At 43.7% G+C, this 14,761-nt stretch overlaps 1 protein-coding gene across 1 annotated transcript in view; it reads right to left on the reverse strand.

The window, feature by feature from the left end:
* Nucleotides 1-13,316, reverse strand: part of CTSO (cathepsin O) — a 28,942-nt gene extending 15,626 nt beyond the window's left edge. Inside the window, exons 1-4 of the mRNA XM_027567348.1 lie at nt 13,256-13,316; nt 10,254-10,558; nt 2,786-2,894; nt 2,093-2,232 (exon numbers count right to left, since the gene is read on the reverse strand). Coding sequence (XP_027423149.1) covers nt 2,093-2,232; nt 2,786-2,894; nt 10,254-10,558; nt 13,256-13,316 — 615 coding nt within the window. The remainder of the gene's footprint in view (nt 1-2,092; nt 2,233-2,785; nt 2,895-10,253; nt 10,559-13,255) is intronic.
* Nucleotides 13,317-14,761: the final 1,445 nt, after the last annotated feature.

Below are 14,761 nucleotides of genomic sequence, written 5' to 3' on the forward strand. Positions count from 1 at the left end.
CAACCCACTCCAGTACTCTTGCCTGGAAAATTCCATGGATGGAGGAGCCTGGTGGGCTGCAGTCCGTGGGGTCTCGAAGAGTCAGACACGACTGAGTGACTTCACTTTCGCTTTTCACTTTCATGCATTGGAGAAGGAAATGGCAACCTACTCCAGTGTTCTTGCCTGGAGAATCCCAGGGACGGGGGATCCTGGTGGGCTGCCGTCTATGGGGTCACACAGAGTCGGACATGACTGAAGTAACTTAGCAGCAGCAGCAGCAGCAGCAGGTGCTGAAGGAAAGAGAGGAAGGGCAGCTGGTGGTCCTTGTGGAGTGAAGTTCTGAGGGATCTCATGTGGCCTACATCTCTAGCTCCAGGGCATGTGGAGAGTACAGCATTCACTAAGGGATGCTACTGCAGGCTCTGCACTCCTTGAGAAAGGTAAATGCAGGTTGCTTCAGGTCACCCACCTACTGCTGCTCCAAGAGGGTGGTGGCTGCTCCAAAACATCTTTCCTTTAGTACAAAGATTCCTAAATGAAAGTTCTACTTTAAGACACCGTAAGCGCTTCCTGGATAGATTGGGTTTCAGACTGCATCACTCTTCATTAGAACCCAGTAATAAAGCACATGATATGGTGGTAATTTCTATCCACAACCACAAATACAGAATCTGAGAAACAAAAAGGATCTCATCTTAATGCGATGGTCACTGGGGAACTGTTGGATCCAAAATGCTGGTCTTACAAGAGGACACTGAATGACCTGTTGAGGTTCCCACTGCAGACACACTGAGACCACATCCCTGTAGGGATCAACTTTTCCTGGTGAGCTGCCATCCCTGTGCCTGGCAGGGGTGCAGGGCACACGCACCTGTTCTCGAATGTGTGCCGGCAAGATGGCTCACTGTGGGCCATGAGCACCCCACCAACATCTGGGGTTCTGCTTTCCCTCTGATTCCAGATATCTTCACAGGCACACTCAGGACTTCTGCAAGGTAAATGGCTGCATTTTTTAAATTTATCTTTTCATTGAGTATAGTTGATTTACATATAGTATTAATTTCTGCTGTATAGCAAAGTGAGTCAGTTATACATAAACACACACATTCTTTTTTCATATTCTTTTCCATTCTGGTTTATCACAGGATATTGAACATAGTTTCCTGTGTTGTACAGTAGGACTTAGTTGTTTATCCATTTTATATGTAGTAGTTTGCATGTGCTAATGCCAAACTCTCACTACATCCGCTTATACCCCTCCTCCCTGGCAAGAGGAAGTCTGTTCTGTGTGTTGTGAGTCTGTTTCTGTTTTGTAGATAAGTTCGTGTCATATCTTAGATTCCACATATAAGTGATATCACATGGTGGTTAATGGTTGCATTTACTTCAGGACTTACACATTTCTTTACCATTTAACACCGGTAAAACTGTGCTGTTACTTTTACTACTTTCTTGTTCTTTTTCTTTTTTTTTAATGTGTCATGAATTTTTTAGTGCGAAGTCTTAACCTCATTTCTCCTACAATCCCTTTAATTTCCATTTTATGATTTTGCACAGTTGGTAATTTCCAGGAATGTCTATGTCATATCAAAGCAGATCTGACAGCTTTTTTAAGGACCACAGATAAAACGTGTGTGATTGTGCAGGGGAGAGCTGGGGGCAGGGCTGGGGGCAGGGTCTCTGAGGGAGCTCAAGGGATAGACCCAAGGGTTCAGGGAGGGACCAGGCACCTGATTTCAAGTTGTTTCCCTTCGGAGCTACTTAACTTGGTCAAGTTCACCTTCTTGAGCCTTCCACCCTCTGTTCTGCAGAGTCCTGGGAACTGTGACACTGGGCAGCAGCCCCAAGTCTGTGTGCTGAGTGGGGGCCAGGTAGGCAGGGAGGGACACCCGCAGAGCTCAGCCCCCGAGTGAAGCTGGGCCTAACAGCGCCTCCCTCTCCAGGGTTGGGGGTGGTCTCCTGTTCTCATCATTTTGTGATGATTGAGGTGTGAATTTACCTACTGAAAGGATGGTTCCATCACAAGTTTGATTGAACTTGATCCCAAAAGTGACTCCCATCCTAAAGTGATTAAAGAGAAAAAAGAAAAAACAAAAAACCTAAGACATACCGTCTTCTGGTTTCTCACTTGGGTGACGACGTGCTTATCCCTCCAGTCAAATCTTAACGGCAAAGACAGGTTGGAGATGGATGTGTACTCTTCTGCCGGAAATCGGGGAAACCTGGAAGGGCTGCTTCTTAAATAAATAGCTGAGAACACATACAAGATGAAAGGACAACCAACATTATATTACAGGGATTCCTTTCAGAGGGATGTTTCAACAGAAACAGTGGAGCTTCTGATAAAGTCTGCCTTTTATTATTTCCCATAATTGGAATGGAGTAGACAAAAGCTATAAAAGATGAGAATTCTTCCAATAGGGCTGGGTTGTCACATGAAATGGTTTGACAGAAGCAGGCCAATAAAAAATGAGTATAATTGACATCATCTGTTTTATCATAACCAGGGGGGTCTTGAACAGAAATAGCATATAAAACTGGAAGAGGGATGAGTTGCTATTCCTCAGAGCCACAGGAAAATGCCTGAATTGGTAGTATTTAGTTCTTAAGTGATTATTAGAAGAAAGTGGCCATGAACTTATTTCTCCAACTGTCAGCACCAGGTACTTGCTTGACACTTTTAAGCATTTAATTACTGTTAACTATTACTCAGTTTACTAACTTCACAACTGAAGATTCTCAAAAATTAAGGGAAAAAATTAAAATCAGGAAACTAATCAGCTAATAACCCCAGAGCCCATACCTTTAAACTCTTCAGGAAACAAATATGAAAACTGGTTTATTCCATAGACGGCAGTGGAGTTTTCATAAGGAAATAAAGAATTCAAGTATCGCTGTCTATTAAGACTTTCCTAGAAGAAGAAGAAAAAAAAAAAAACATACTAATTTCTATCACCTATGTTAACTTTCTGGAGCAATGTGCATATAACTGACTTAGAAATAGTTTTCAGATGCAAAAGTAAAAGCTTTATTTATTTCCTGTGGATCGCAATGAAAGGTTATCTAAGATAATAGATTAGATTTATAAATGTTTTGCATTAAAAGTACTATCTGACTTCAGGAATAATTTCTGAGGCTGGGAAAGGAATGTCTTATCCATTTATAATTCCTCTTTACCAAGCATTTTGAAAGCACTAAATATGCTTATTTAACATAGTGGAAAAAAGAAAATAAATTGCAAATAAATACCAGACACTAGTAGGAATTGTAACCAGTAAGTACTTATGTGATCTTTATCTTTGTCTTAGCACAATGAATGAAGCATGAAAAAAGGAATAAATAACTAATGGATAAATCAGTGTAGTTCTATCTGGGCTTTACAGAGATCTCTATTTCATTTGGGTAAAAGGCTTTGGGAAAGAGATTCAATCCTGGAAATGTCCCAAGAAGATGGCTTGGTTTGTCTGTCTGAAGAGAAAATTAGATCCTTGTTTACAGATTCCTCCACTTTGAATTTTTTGATAAGTATGTTAGGCTCATCTTTTACACAAACAAGCTTCAATTTGCTAGTACTAACCAACTCTGAAAAGCAGAGACATTACTTTGCCAACAAAGGTCCGTCTAGTCAAGGCTATGGTTTTTCCTGTGGTCATGTATGGATGTGAGAGTTGGACTGTGAAGAAAGCTGAGTGCTGAAGAACTGATGCTTTTGAACTGTGGTGTTGGAGAAGACTTGAGAGTCCCTTGTACTGCAAGGAGATCCAACCAGTCCATTCTAAAGGAGATCAGCCCTGGGTGTTCATTGGAAGGAATGATGCTAAAGCTGAAACTCAAGTACTTTGGGCACCTCATGCGAAGAGTTGACTCACTGGAAAAGACTCTGATGCTGGGAGGGATTGGGGGCAGGAGGAAGAGGGGATGACAGAGGATGAGATGGCTGGATGGCATCACCGACTCAGTGGACGTGAGTTTGAGTGAACTCTTAGAGATGGTGATGGACAGGGAGGCCTGGCGTGCTGTGATTCATGGGGTCACAAAGAGTCGGACACGACTGAGCGACTGAACCGAACTTAACTGAACCAACCCTGTGGAGTAAATACAACTTCAGGAGACCACCATTCATTAAGTGTCTATCTTCAGCTACTCTAAACTTGCTTGTTCACTTATATGCTTATTGTGTGTCTGTCTCATAAACCTATAAGCAAAATGAGGGCCAGGCTGGTCTTATTTATCACTGTTTTCGCCTCACTGAGCACATGCCTGGCACACAACAGATGCTTAATTAGCACTTTTTGTTGAATAATGCATAATTATATTTTATATACATCATGCCCTTGATAGCTCTAAGCTATGTTTTTTACATATGTATATATAATTATTTTTCAGACTGTTTTCCATTATGGGTTATTACAAGATAATGGATATAGTTCCCTGTGCTATACAAACTTTTTGGTTATCAATTTTATATAGTGTATATCATTAATTCAAAATTCCTAATTTATACCTCCCCCAACCCCATTCCCTTTGGAAACCATAAATTTGGTTCCTATGTCCGTGAGTCTATTTCTGGCTTATATATAAGTTCATTTGTACCATTTTTTAGGTTTCACAAATAAGTGATATGGGTATTTGTCTTTCAATGTCCAACTTTCTTCACTTAGTATGATAATCTCTAGGGTCATTCTTGTTGCTACAAATGGCATAAGCTGTTTATTTTTAAGCAAATTATTCCTGGGATTTATCATGATTGTATTTTCCTTACTGAGCATACGTGGAAAGATTGCTAATCGATGAAATTATCAACAGTTATCGAGTTTCAGGCATTCAAAAGATAATCTTGATGAAGCAAGGCTTTGAATTTAATTTGGGAAGAAGATGTATACATCTAAAAATAGAACTGAACTACAAAGTGAGTGTGTGACAAATATAAGCCAGTGACTGTAAACTGCTGAGCATTTCAGAGGGTTCCTTGGTCCTAAAGGCATCTCCTGGACTTCACTGTGAGTTGGAGGGATGATGGAGGTCCTGAGGGTGTAGGGCCTTTATGGATGCACAGGAAAGTGCATGGCAGCCACAAGGGTGGGCCTCACAAACAGACTGCAGCGAGGAGGCCCAGGTTCCCACAACCTGGCCCACGACCAAGCACTCAGGTGTCCTACTAGGGGAAGGGGGTCCCCTGAAGGTTGGTTTGTGATTAATGCATCCCCACGGCTTCCTGACTCTGCCCTGGCCTGCAAGGTGTCCAGGGCACATCCCCCAGGCCCTTTTCCCCCCTTCTCTCAGCTTAGAGCTTTGCTCTAGTCAGATGCTCTCCCTGAGCCCCTCCCTGCACTTTCTCAGTCCTGACTCCTGTGATAAAGAAAAAAGAAAAAAGAGAAGACACATAAAGTCGCCACTATTGAGAATGAAAGAAGGGCCACAAAGATGCTTCAGGCACTAGAAGAATCATATTTTGAGCACTTGAGGCCAACAAGTTTGATAACCTATGCAAAATGGACAACTCCCAAGAAAGACGTATATCACCAAATCTGGATACAACAAAAATAGAGAATTTGAACAACTTTTTATCAACTAAAGTCATTAAATTCCTAACTGAAAATCATCCCACAAAGAAAACCCCAGGCCCGGATGGCTTCACTGGTGAATTCCATATAACTAAAAAAGAAATGCCAATACCAACTGTACACACACATTCATGAGAACCCCTTGCAACTGGTTATATAAGGCCTGATTCCAAAACCAGACAAGAAACACCTCATGGCAAGAGAAGTATACACCAATAGCCCTCATGACTGTAGATGTAAAATCCTTAAAAAAAAAAAAAATCAGCAAATCAAATTCAAAAATTTATAAGACAATAGATCATGACCAAGTGAGGTTCATTAAAAGAGACTACATTGGTTTAGTATCTGAATATCAATCAACATAATACACCCTACTCATGGAATAAAAATAGGAAAACCATATGATATTTTCAATAGATGTGGAAAAAGCACTTGGCATAATTCATAGTCCTTTCATAAGGACTCTCAGCAGTGAATGAAAGGAAACTTGATCAACCTGACGGGAGGAATTGATGAAATGCCTACTTTGACCAGAGGCCAACTTCTAACAGAATCCATTTGGGTCTTATTCCCCACTGAATCAATCAGAAAACCTAGACCATTTCATTATCAAGTACAAATTGGCACCTGCCACAGGTGCTTGCCATCTCCCTCTACAAGGATTAAATCATGTGCCTTTGCAGCTGCTGACCTTCAATACCCGCTGAAATAAGTTGTGTGTGAAGATCAGAAATGATATGCCCTGTTCTCAAGGAAAAGTTGGCAGGACAGTTCTTCGACAGGTATCTTCAGGAGCCGATTTTATGAGCCCAATTCTTGCATCTCCTACATGATGACATCTGCTCCTCATGATTAGCAGAAACCTTCTGCAAAAAAAATATGTGCTTGATTGCATGTACTCCCTTTTCACTAAAATTACATACATACTGAACTCCCCTGCTACCTCTTTGGAGCAGTTTCTCAGAGCTATCTAAGATGCAGTCTCCTATACTATAGTTCTCATTTTGCCCCAAACAAAACTTAACTTGCGACTCTTATATTGTTTTTTTTGTTTTTTGTTTTTTTTAAGTCAGCACATTATATATGTGTCAGTCGTGTCTGACTCTTTGCGACCCCATGGACTGTAGCCTACCAGGGTCCTCTGTCCATGGGATTCTCCAGGCAAGAATACTGGAGTGGGTTGCCATTTCCTTCTCCAGGGGATCTTCCCAACCCAGGGATCAAACCCAGGTCTCCCGCATTGTGGGCAGACACTTTACCATCTGAGCCACCAGGGAAGCCCACATTATATATAGTAAATATTAAAGTACTAGATAAATAGATGGACAGATGAACAAATGAATGAATAAATTTTGAGCCAAGATTTCAAGTTTCTGGTATATTTTAATTTTGGCAGTATATGCATTAAGCTAGAACCATTAGAAATTACCACCTGAACAAGAGTCTCTTACATCAATTTCACCCTCTTAATGTTTCAGTTAGATGAAAATTGTGGTTTAAAGAGTTCTGGATAAAGTTTATTTGGAGGAAATAATCCAGATCTTCAGGGGCTGTTAATAGCAAAAGTCTGTGGCTCATTCTTTAGGATCATTCATCGTAAAATGATCTATTTAAAGAAACATGCCTCCAAGTATGCATAATTTAATTTTTTTAAAACTGGCACATGTATCATTAACATAAGCATTTTAAACGTGAAGCTTCTGAAATTGTAGGCAAAATCACATGTCCACTGGCATATAAACATTATTCTGAAGTGAGTACATACAACTATCATTGGTTCCTTTAATGGGTTTGTAGCCCCAAAGTGGTCAGGAGACCAGCTGCTCTTGGTCAAATAGGGAGCATGAGTAAAGGTCAGTGCACAGCTGGGTTCCAGCCTGAGGACCAGGCCAAAACAAGAGCAGGGGCTTCCTGAGCACCAGAAACTTCTAAGGAGTGAAAAGGTGGGGGCTGGGTGCTGTTTCCCCCTTTCCCGGTCAGTTATCCTGAGAGGCATCCCATAATCATCCTAGGAGGGGCCTGGTCTTCACCCAACAGTGACTGAATGACAGTTTGTGAGCAAGGATCACAGATGCCACCTAACTTCTACTCATGGAATATTCGAATTTAGGAAAACAGGTAAGGCAGGGATGACAAAATCTTTCACCATGAACCTAAGATTGTGAAAAAATTATCAATCAATTAGACCCTTTCTCCAACTGTGTTAACAGTTGCAGTTCCCTGAATATCTTTCCATGCTATGCTTCAGGAGCCACTGTTCATCAATGCATTTGTAGACATGAGACCTCTTTGGTCTCCCTAAATAAGATATAAAGAGCCCAAAACTACAGCTCCTGGCCCTCCATATTTGTTTACTTTTCACCCTAAAACCTATTGGTTCTCCCCAGCACAACACAGAGAATACTTTATAACTCTATTTTAATTTTTAAACCATTTTTAAAAATTTAACTTGATTATGGAGCCAGGGAATTTTCTAGAATCTGTAATTTACCCCAGATAGGTTAGCAGAGAATTTCATCTTAACCAACTCCTAATCTGACATAATTTTAAGGAGTAAAGTTTTCCAGAGTTATACTGAGCATCAGTCACAACACACGTTAGTCTCTCTTGTCGGGGCAGAGGGAGGCTTCCTAATGCTCAAGCAAGGCCCCTTCTACCTGCTCATGTCGTCTGCCCCATGTTCAAACAGCCATTGAGGTTCAAACACAGTTTCCACCAAGTGTGGAAAGGAGTCACCAACATCTCATGAAGTTAAGTCCCACGAGGGGCAATTGCTTTGGAAATTTTTCAGGCTCTCTCCACTCAAGATTTTTAAAATGTGCTGAGAATCTTTATCACTCTGCCCTCCTCCACCTAAAACAGAAATTCTATCTTCCAACAAGCACTCTTGTACTTCTGACACGAGCTAGCTGTATTTCCTAGCTGCCATTGTCTGGGTAGGGCCTCTAGTATGAGTAACTATATAATATGAACAAATGCACATTTATTTATAAATTATACAAATAACACATATTTAGGATATATTCATTACTCTGGCCTCCTTGTGATTCCAATCCCCAAATATATTTTTGAGGAAGATGGCAGTGCTTTTATTTCTTCAGTCAATGAACACATCACCAGGATAGGTAGGACTGATTATTTTCTCCCAAAGAGATTTACTTCACCATCACACGTCACTAAGCTCAGGGCAGGAAGAGAATACAGCACAAAACCTTTGTTCTCAAGCGATTATACCAGTGCTTCTGGTTTTGAAAGCTAGAGCAGTAAGTAGGAGATAAAAAATATCTATCCTGGTTTGGGCAAAAATACAAATAAGACTCAGGTGAGGTTGGCACTTCCCACCCACTGCAGCCCCAGGGGACCAGCAGAAGGGGTAGAAGGGAGCACAGCCTCAGAATCCCTGGCAAACCTCAAGAAAATACCAGGAAAAAGAATAAATACACCTCCAATAAGCAGCAGGATTACTGACTTCATACTTCCTGATTAGGAATGAATGAACTTTGACAGCAAAATTAAACCATGATAATGACCTCTCACAATTTAAAACTATTAGGTAGTATCGGATATTATTAATAGAACACACTGAGGTCCACTCTAAATCATTCTCTCTTGCATCTTCCTTGGTTTCAGGAAAAACCTTATTGATACTCAGCTAACTGGTGTGCTCCTGAGTTTTAACGCTGGGGTGCCATCTGAGATTATGAAGCCTTTTCAAAATAATCTGAAAAGGAAATTAAACACTACACCCTTCTCCAAATCAGTCTCCACCAAGTTAGGTGAACTTGTAGGGTGTGCGCTAGTTCAAGGAGCCCGGGTTCAGGAAAATCATAAATGGGCAGGATTCCCTGAGCTCTGGATAAAATTCTTATTTGAGGAGGAGGTGATCAGTGTCCCCCTCCGGAAAAAGGCCAGGCTTCTTCCAACTACTTCTGGTTCCAGTCCCTGAAATGCACAGAATGGGGAGGCTGAGAGAACGCCCGGGGGCTGTGCCTTTCAATTAGGACCACCTTAGACATAATCAGCGGGCAACCTGGGACGTATCATATAAACCTTCAGGCACGCATCCTTCCTGGAGGACCCATCTGTGGGTCAGCTTGTCCTGGGAAACCCTGGGACGAGTCCGGGTCTGGAACCCAGGCGCGTCACCGGACTGAGTTTAGGCGACCCCCTGGGGATGGCGCTCGAGTGCCACCCCCCTCGCCCCCACCCCTGGAAAGGACGGCGCAGGTATTCTCTGGGGGTGCTCGCGTGGCCCCTCCAGCCCGCGGACAGGGGGGCGTGCTCGCGGTGGAGCTCAGGGGCCCCCCTCGCCCAGCCCGGGAACCAGACAGGGTAAGCGACCCCCGCGGGTGGCACTCGCGTGGCCCCTCAGCCCCAGGACAGGACGGGACTTGAGATTCTCCAACCCCCCACCCCGCTCTAGTGTGGCGCTCAGGTGCCCCAGCCCCACTTCTCGCCCCGGGAAAGGTCGTGTCAGGTAACCGCCGGGATTGGCCAGTGTGGAACCTCGGACCAGCCCAGCCTAGTCCCGGGCTGGAAAATACTGGAGACTCCAGGGTGTGGAGCTCAAGTGCTCCGCCCTCCGCCCCGGGACCGGAAGGGGCCAGCGACCCCGGGGGTGGGAGTGGGTGGGGCTCGCGCGGCCCCTGCGCCCCGCCCAGCCCGGGACTGGAAGCGCGGGAAGGGATCCGCCGGCGTGCGCGGTACCCGGAAGGCGGCGGCGGGGTGGCGGCCGAACGGCGGGGTCAGCGCGGCGCAGGAGCCCCAGCAGTAGAAGCAGCAGCAGCAGCAGAGCAGCCAGAGGCGCCGCAGCTCCATCCCGCGCTTCCTCTTCGGTTTCGAGCTCCTCCCTGCAGGCGGGTCCGGGGCGGGGCGCGGGGCTGAGACGGCGACGCCCCCTCGGTCCTGGCGGCTCTGAGCCCGGATGTCGGGTAGGCTGCAAACTGTAGGGTTCACGCAATTTTCAGTACGAGCACCTGCCCAGGACCGCGTGCCCTGGGGTAGTTTCACTTCTGCTAGAGAAGAGCCTCTTCACACGGAAGTGTGACAGTGCAGACAGCTGTGTGACCTGCACTTGCTGCGTCAAGTGGAAGTTTTATCTTTTTTCTTTTCCGTCTCAGATGGAAGCATGCGGGCGACAGTGGAATCCAAAGGACCTTAATTCTGTTTCTCTTTGTGATGGGCCCTGACTTTAGGAACCCAATTCCAAAATGCTTGTGAATTTACACAGACATTCTTCCAGCAGGTGTTTATAATTGCGTATCAGAACACACAGATGTGAAAATAATACACCACGTTTTGATGATTTAGCCAGTTCAAACTTTGGAAATCAGTTTCTGAAGGTAGCACTTCTTACATTTGGGTTGAAATTTAAATAAAGTATTTCAAACGCTTTGTAAGATGCCCAGCGCGTTTTAAGCGCTTGGTTTATCAGTTATTTTGTTTTTAAGGTAGCTTTCCCCCTCTTATTATCATTACACTGCTTTCCCCCTGTTCAGCTTAGTTCATAGTAACCCATCCTTCATGTTTTCTTCTCTCTCTTATTTATCTCTTCAAGTCATTTCACTTCATATCAACTTAATCCTAGAGAATGGACCATAGATGCAACAGAAGTAATGTTCAAATCAGTTAACATCCCAATCTGGCAGCATTTCAGGTTAAGGATTTTCTGGTGAAGGTGGAAGGTCCCCTTTAAGGATGAAGGTGGCTCTTTTGCTCTTTTTTTTTTTTTGCCCATTTCTATGCCTTCAAACCTTAAAAACCTAATTGTAGGAATGAGATCCCTAGGCATCGAAACTAACTCCTGACTTATGCTCTCCTGAATGTACACCATGCCTAGCCTGACCTGTTGATTCTTCTAGATAAAAAGAGGTAAGAATGAAGAATTCATCAGCTAAAGAGTGGCTCCGTTTCTACCCAGAACAGCCCCCTTGGCTGGTGGATCACACAGGCAAGATAACATCTGAAGAGTCAGCCAGCCTGCAGCTATGGAGGACCATGTAGAACCCACCCTCCTGCTTCCCTGACTCACTGAGACTCTGCTCCTATTCCGTTTTTCCCTTGAAAATGTACCATCACTGCTCAAAATCTTTGGAGTTCGTCTCAAGACATGAATCTACCTTCTCCCCAAATTGCCGGCTTTTCTGATTAAAGCACCTTTCCTTTCTGTTCACACTTGCCTCTTGGCTTTTAAGCCGCGAGCAGCTGTGACCTGAGTTCAGTAGTAACAAGAAGACCAGGCCACTTGTAACATGCATTGTCATCGGTGTCCTGATGGCTTTTGGAAGGGCACAGATTTGTTTCTCAAAGTGCACATTGAATGCAAATTGTAATGCAGGAGTTCGGGAGTGGGTCCCGATTCTGCTTTTCTAACCATTTCCTGGGCCTGCTGCTGGTGGCATCAGGGTTCACGTTTGGAACAGCAAGCAGTGTACCAAACTTGCTGCTGTTTCTCTGCTCCCCTAACTCAGGAGGGACATGGGGAGAAGGCTGGGGTATCTTCCCCAGGGAAAATTCATACTTTCCTGGTCATTCTATCTCTGTTCATTTCCTTGCGCAGTGAATAGAACTAAAACAGAGCAGGGCCCTTTGGTTCTTGTTCCTCATGACCTCTGTCTGCCTTTGTCTGTGAAGAAACTTTAGCCAAAGAAGAAGTTTAATCAGAGAAGTGGGAAAATGCAGACCCAAAGGAAAACAGCCTGACAGGACAAAGCAATAATAATTCAGTCAGTAAGCAAAGTCAAGGACGTTTTGTTCCTTCTCAAGGGCTTTAGATAATATTCTAAGCCATGGCCTGTGAGCTGCTTATAGATATTGAAACCCCCACCAGGTGAGAGAAGTTAACTGCGTGATGACCAGACTGTAGCCATGACAGTAGCTGCCACAGTTCTGAGAACTGGCCTGAAGAAATGGAAACAAACTGACCCTGAACCTAAAGATTAACTGTACCTAAAACAAACAAGATGACACTGGTCAGACCTCCAATGACCAACTTCAAGGTGATGGGTCAGAGCTAACTGTGCTGTTTCTGCATTTACCCCCCTCCCTCCATCTATAAAATTTCTTGCCCCCTGACTGTCAGTATATATGTGTGGGGGGGCAGGGTGGGGGGTGGGGTGGCCTTTGGACAGGCATGTGCCCTCCCCAAAGGTTGCCAGAATCCAAAAGCAAAGTTTCCTTTTCACCAACCTAGCCTCCTTAATCAGAGAAGGCAATGGCATCCCACTCCAGTACTCTTGCCTGGAAAATCCCATGGACAGAGGAACCTGGAGGGCTGCAGTCCATGGGGTCGCTGAGGTTCAGACACAACTGAGCAACTTCACTTTCACTTTGCATTTTCATACATTGGAGAAGGAAATGGCAACCCACTCCACTGTTCTTGCCTGGACAATCCCAGGGACAGTGGAGCCTGGTGCTCTGCCGTCTATGGGGTCGCACAGAGTTGGACATGACTGAAGTGACTTAGCAGCTTAGCAGCAGTAGCAGCCTCCTTAATGGCTTTTGAACAGTGAGCAGCTGGACCACTTTTGGTTACAGTAGTGAGTAATATTGTCTTCTCTGGCTTAAGGCCAGCTACGTGATTTGCAGGGTCCCGTGTAAACAGAATGTTAGTAAGGACTTTAGGATGGCAACAGTAGAACATTAAAACAAGGATGAATCTCTCTCATACAGGGTCCTATGTGGTTACCCACGCCACACAGGCAGCTTACTGGGTCTTTCCGCTATAATCTTTTCTAAACGACTTTTAGGAGTCTTCTGAATTGATGTCATGGTCAGCCCTCCTAGACTTTTTAGACTCACTCTCTGATTTACGTCTTTAGTTTTTACCTAGTATAGTGAGTCATGCTATTCTCTGATGGAAAATTGTTAATAAAGATAATGTATATACACAATGGAGTATTACTCAGCCATTAAAAAGAATACATTTGAATCAGTTCTAATGAGGTGGGTGAAACTGGAGCCTATTATACAGAGTGAAGTAAGCCAGAAAGAAAAACATTAATACAGTATGCTAACGCATATATATGGAATTTAGAAAGATGGTAACAATAACCCTGTGTACGAGACAGCAAAAGAGAAACTGATGTATAGAACAGTCTTATGGACTCTGTGGGAAAGGGAGAGGGTGGAAAGATTTGGGAGAATGGCATTGAAACATGTATAATATGTATGAAATGAGTCACCAGTCCAGGTTTGATGCATGATACTGGATGCTTGGGGCTGGTGCACTGGGATGACCCAGAGGGATGGTGTGGGGAGGGAGGAGGGAGGAGAGTTCAGGATGGGGAACACATGTATACCTGTGGCGGATTCATTTTGATATTTGGCAAAACTAATACAATATTGTAAAGTTTAAAAATAAAATTAAAAAGAAAAAAAAGATAATGTATATTAATAAAGATAATGTATTAAAAGTAAAGACATGAAAAATTTTTCTATTCATATATGACGAGATGATTGCTCTCGGAATGTAGGTGGTTAAGATTTAATTTAAACGGTGAATTTACAGGTCAGTGTTCATATCATCCCTGGCAGTTCTGCATCTAGACCTTCCTTGTAAGACACTCAAGCTAATATATATACAGCGAGTCCCCTATATAGGAACCTTCAAGTGGCAAACTTTCAAAGACATGAACATGGGTTCACATGTTCAATCACAGAGACTAGTTCATATGTCTAGTGTACATTATTGCCTTCATGCGTTGTGCTTTTGTGTCCCTCACTACAGTACTGTATAGAGTACAGTAGGACTGTATCTTTATTTAAAGTTCAGGATGTCCAGAAGCAAGTGTGAAAGCAATGGTGACGTAGCTGGCACCGCTAAGAATAGATCCAGGACACAGGAAATGGCAGGGGAATCTTCTTTATCTGAGGAGGCACTGTTAGCTTTTTAGGACCTGAATGTAGAATGGTGCACAAAGGTTGCAGCAGCCATTCAGAATTCAGTCCAGTGCTACTGTGTCATCTATGACGAGAAAAGAAGAGCTACTACCCAGACATTACTGGGTCATTTTTTTCAAGAGGGTGAGAGAGTCAGTTCCTAGGCAGGTTGATAAGAAGTCCGGGGTTCCGGAGGGGGATGGGGAGGAGAAGAAAGGGGTCTGGGGCTCTCAAGGAGGAGATAGGGTCTGGAATTCTCAAGGAGGAAAGGGCAAACATTTTTTCCCCTATATTCCTTAATAAGGATAATAAAACAATAATGTATCCTGCTTGAG

The sequence above is a fragment of the Bos indicus x Bos taurus genome, chromosome 17 (genome assembly GCF_003369695.1).
Source record: "Bos indicus x Bos taurus breed Angus x Brahman F1 hybrid chromosome 17, Bos_hybrid_MaternalHap_v2.0, whole genome shotgun sequence".
Taxonomy (NCBI): domain Eukaryota; kingdom Metazoa; phylum Chordata; class Mammalia; order Artiodactyla; family Bovidae; genus Bos; species Bos indicus x Bos taurus.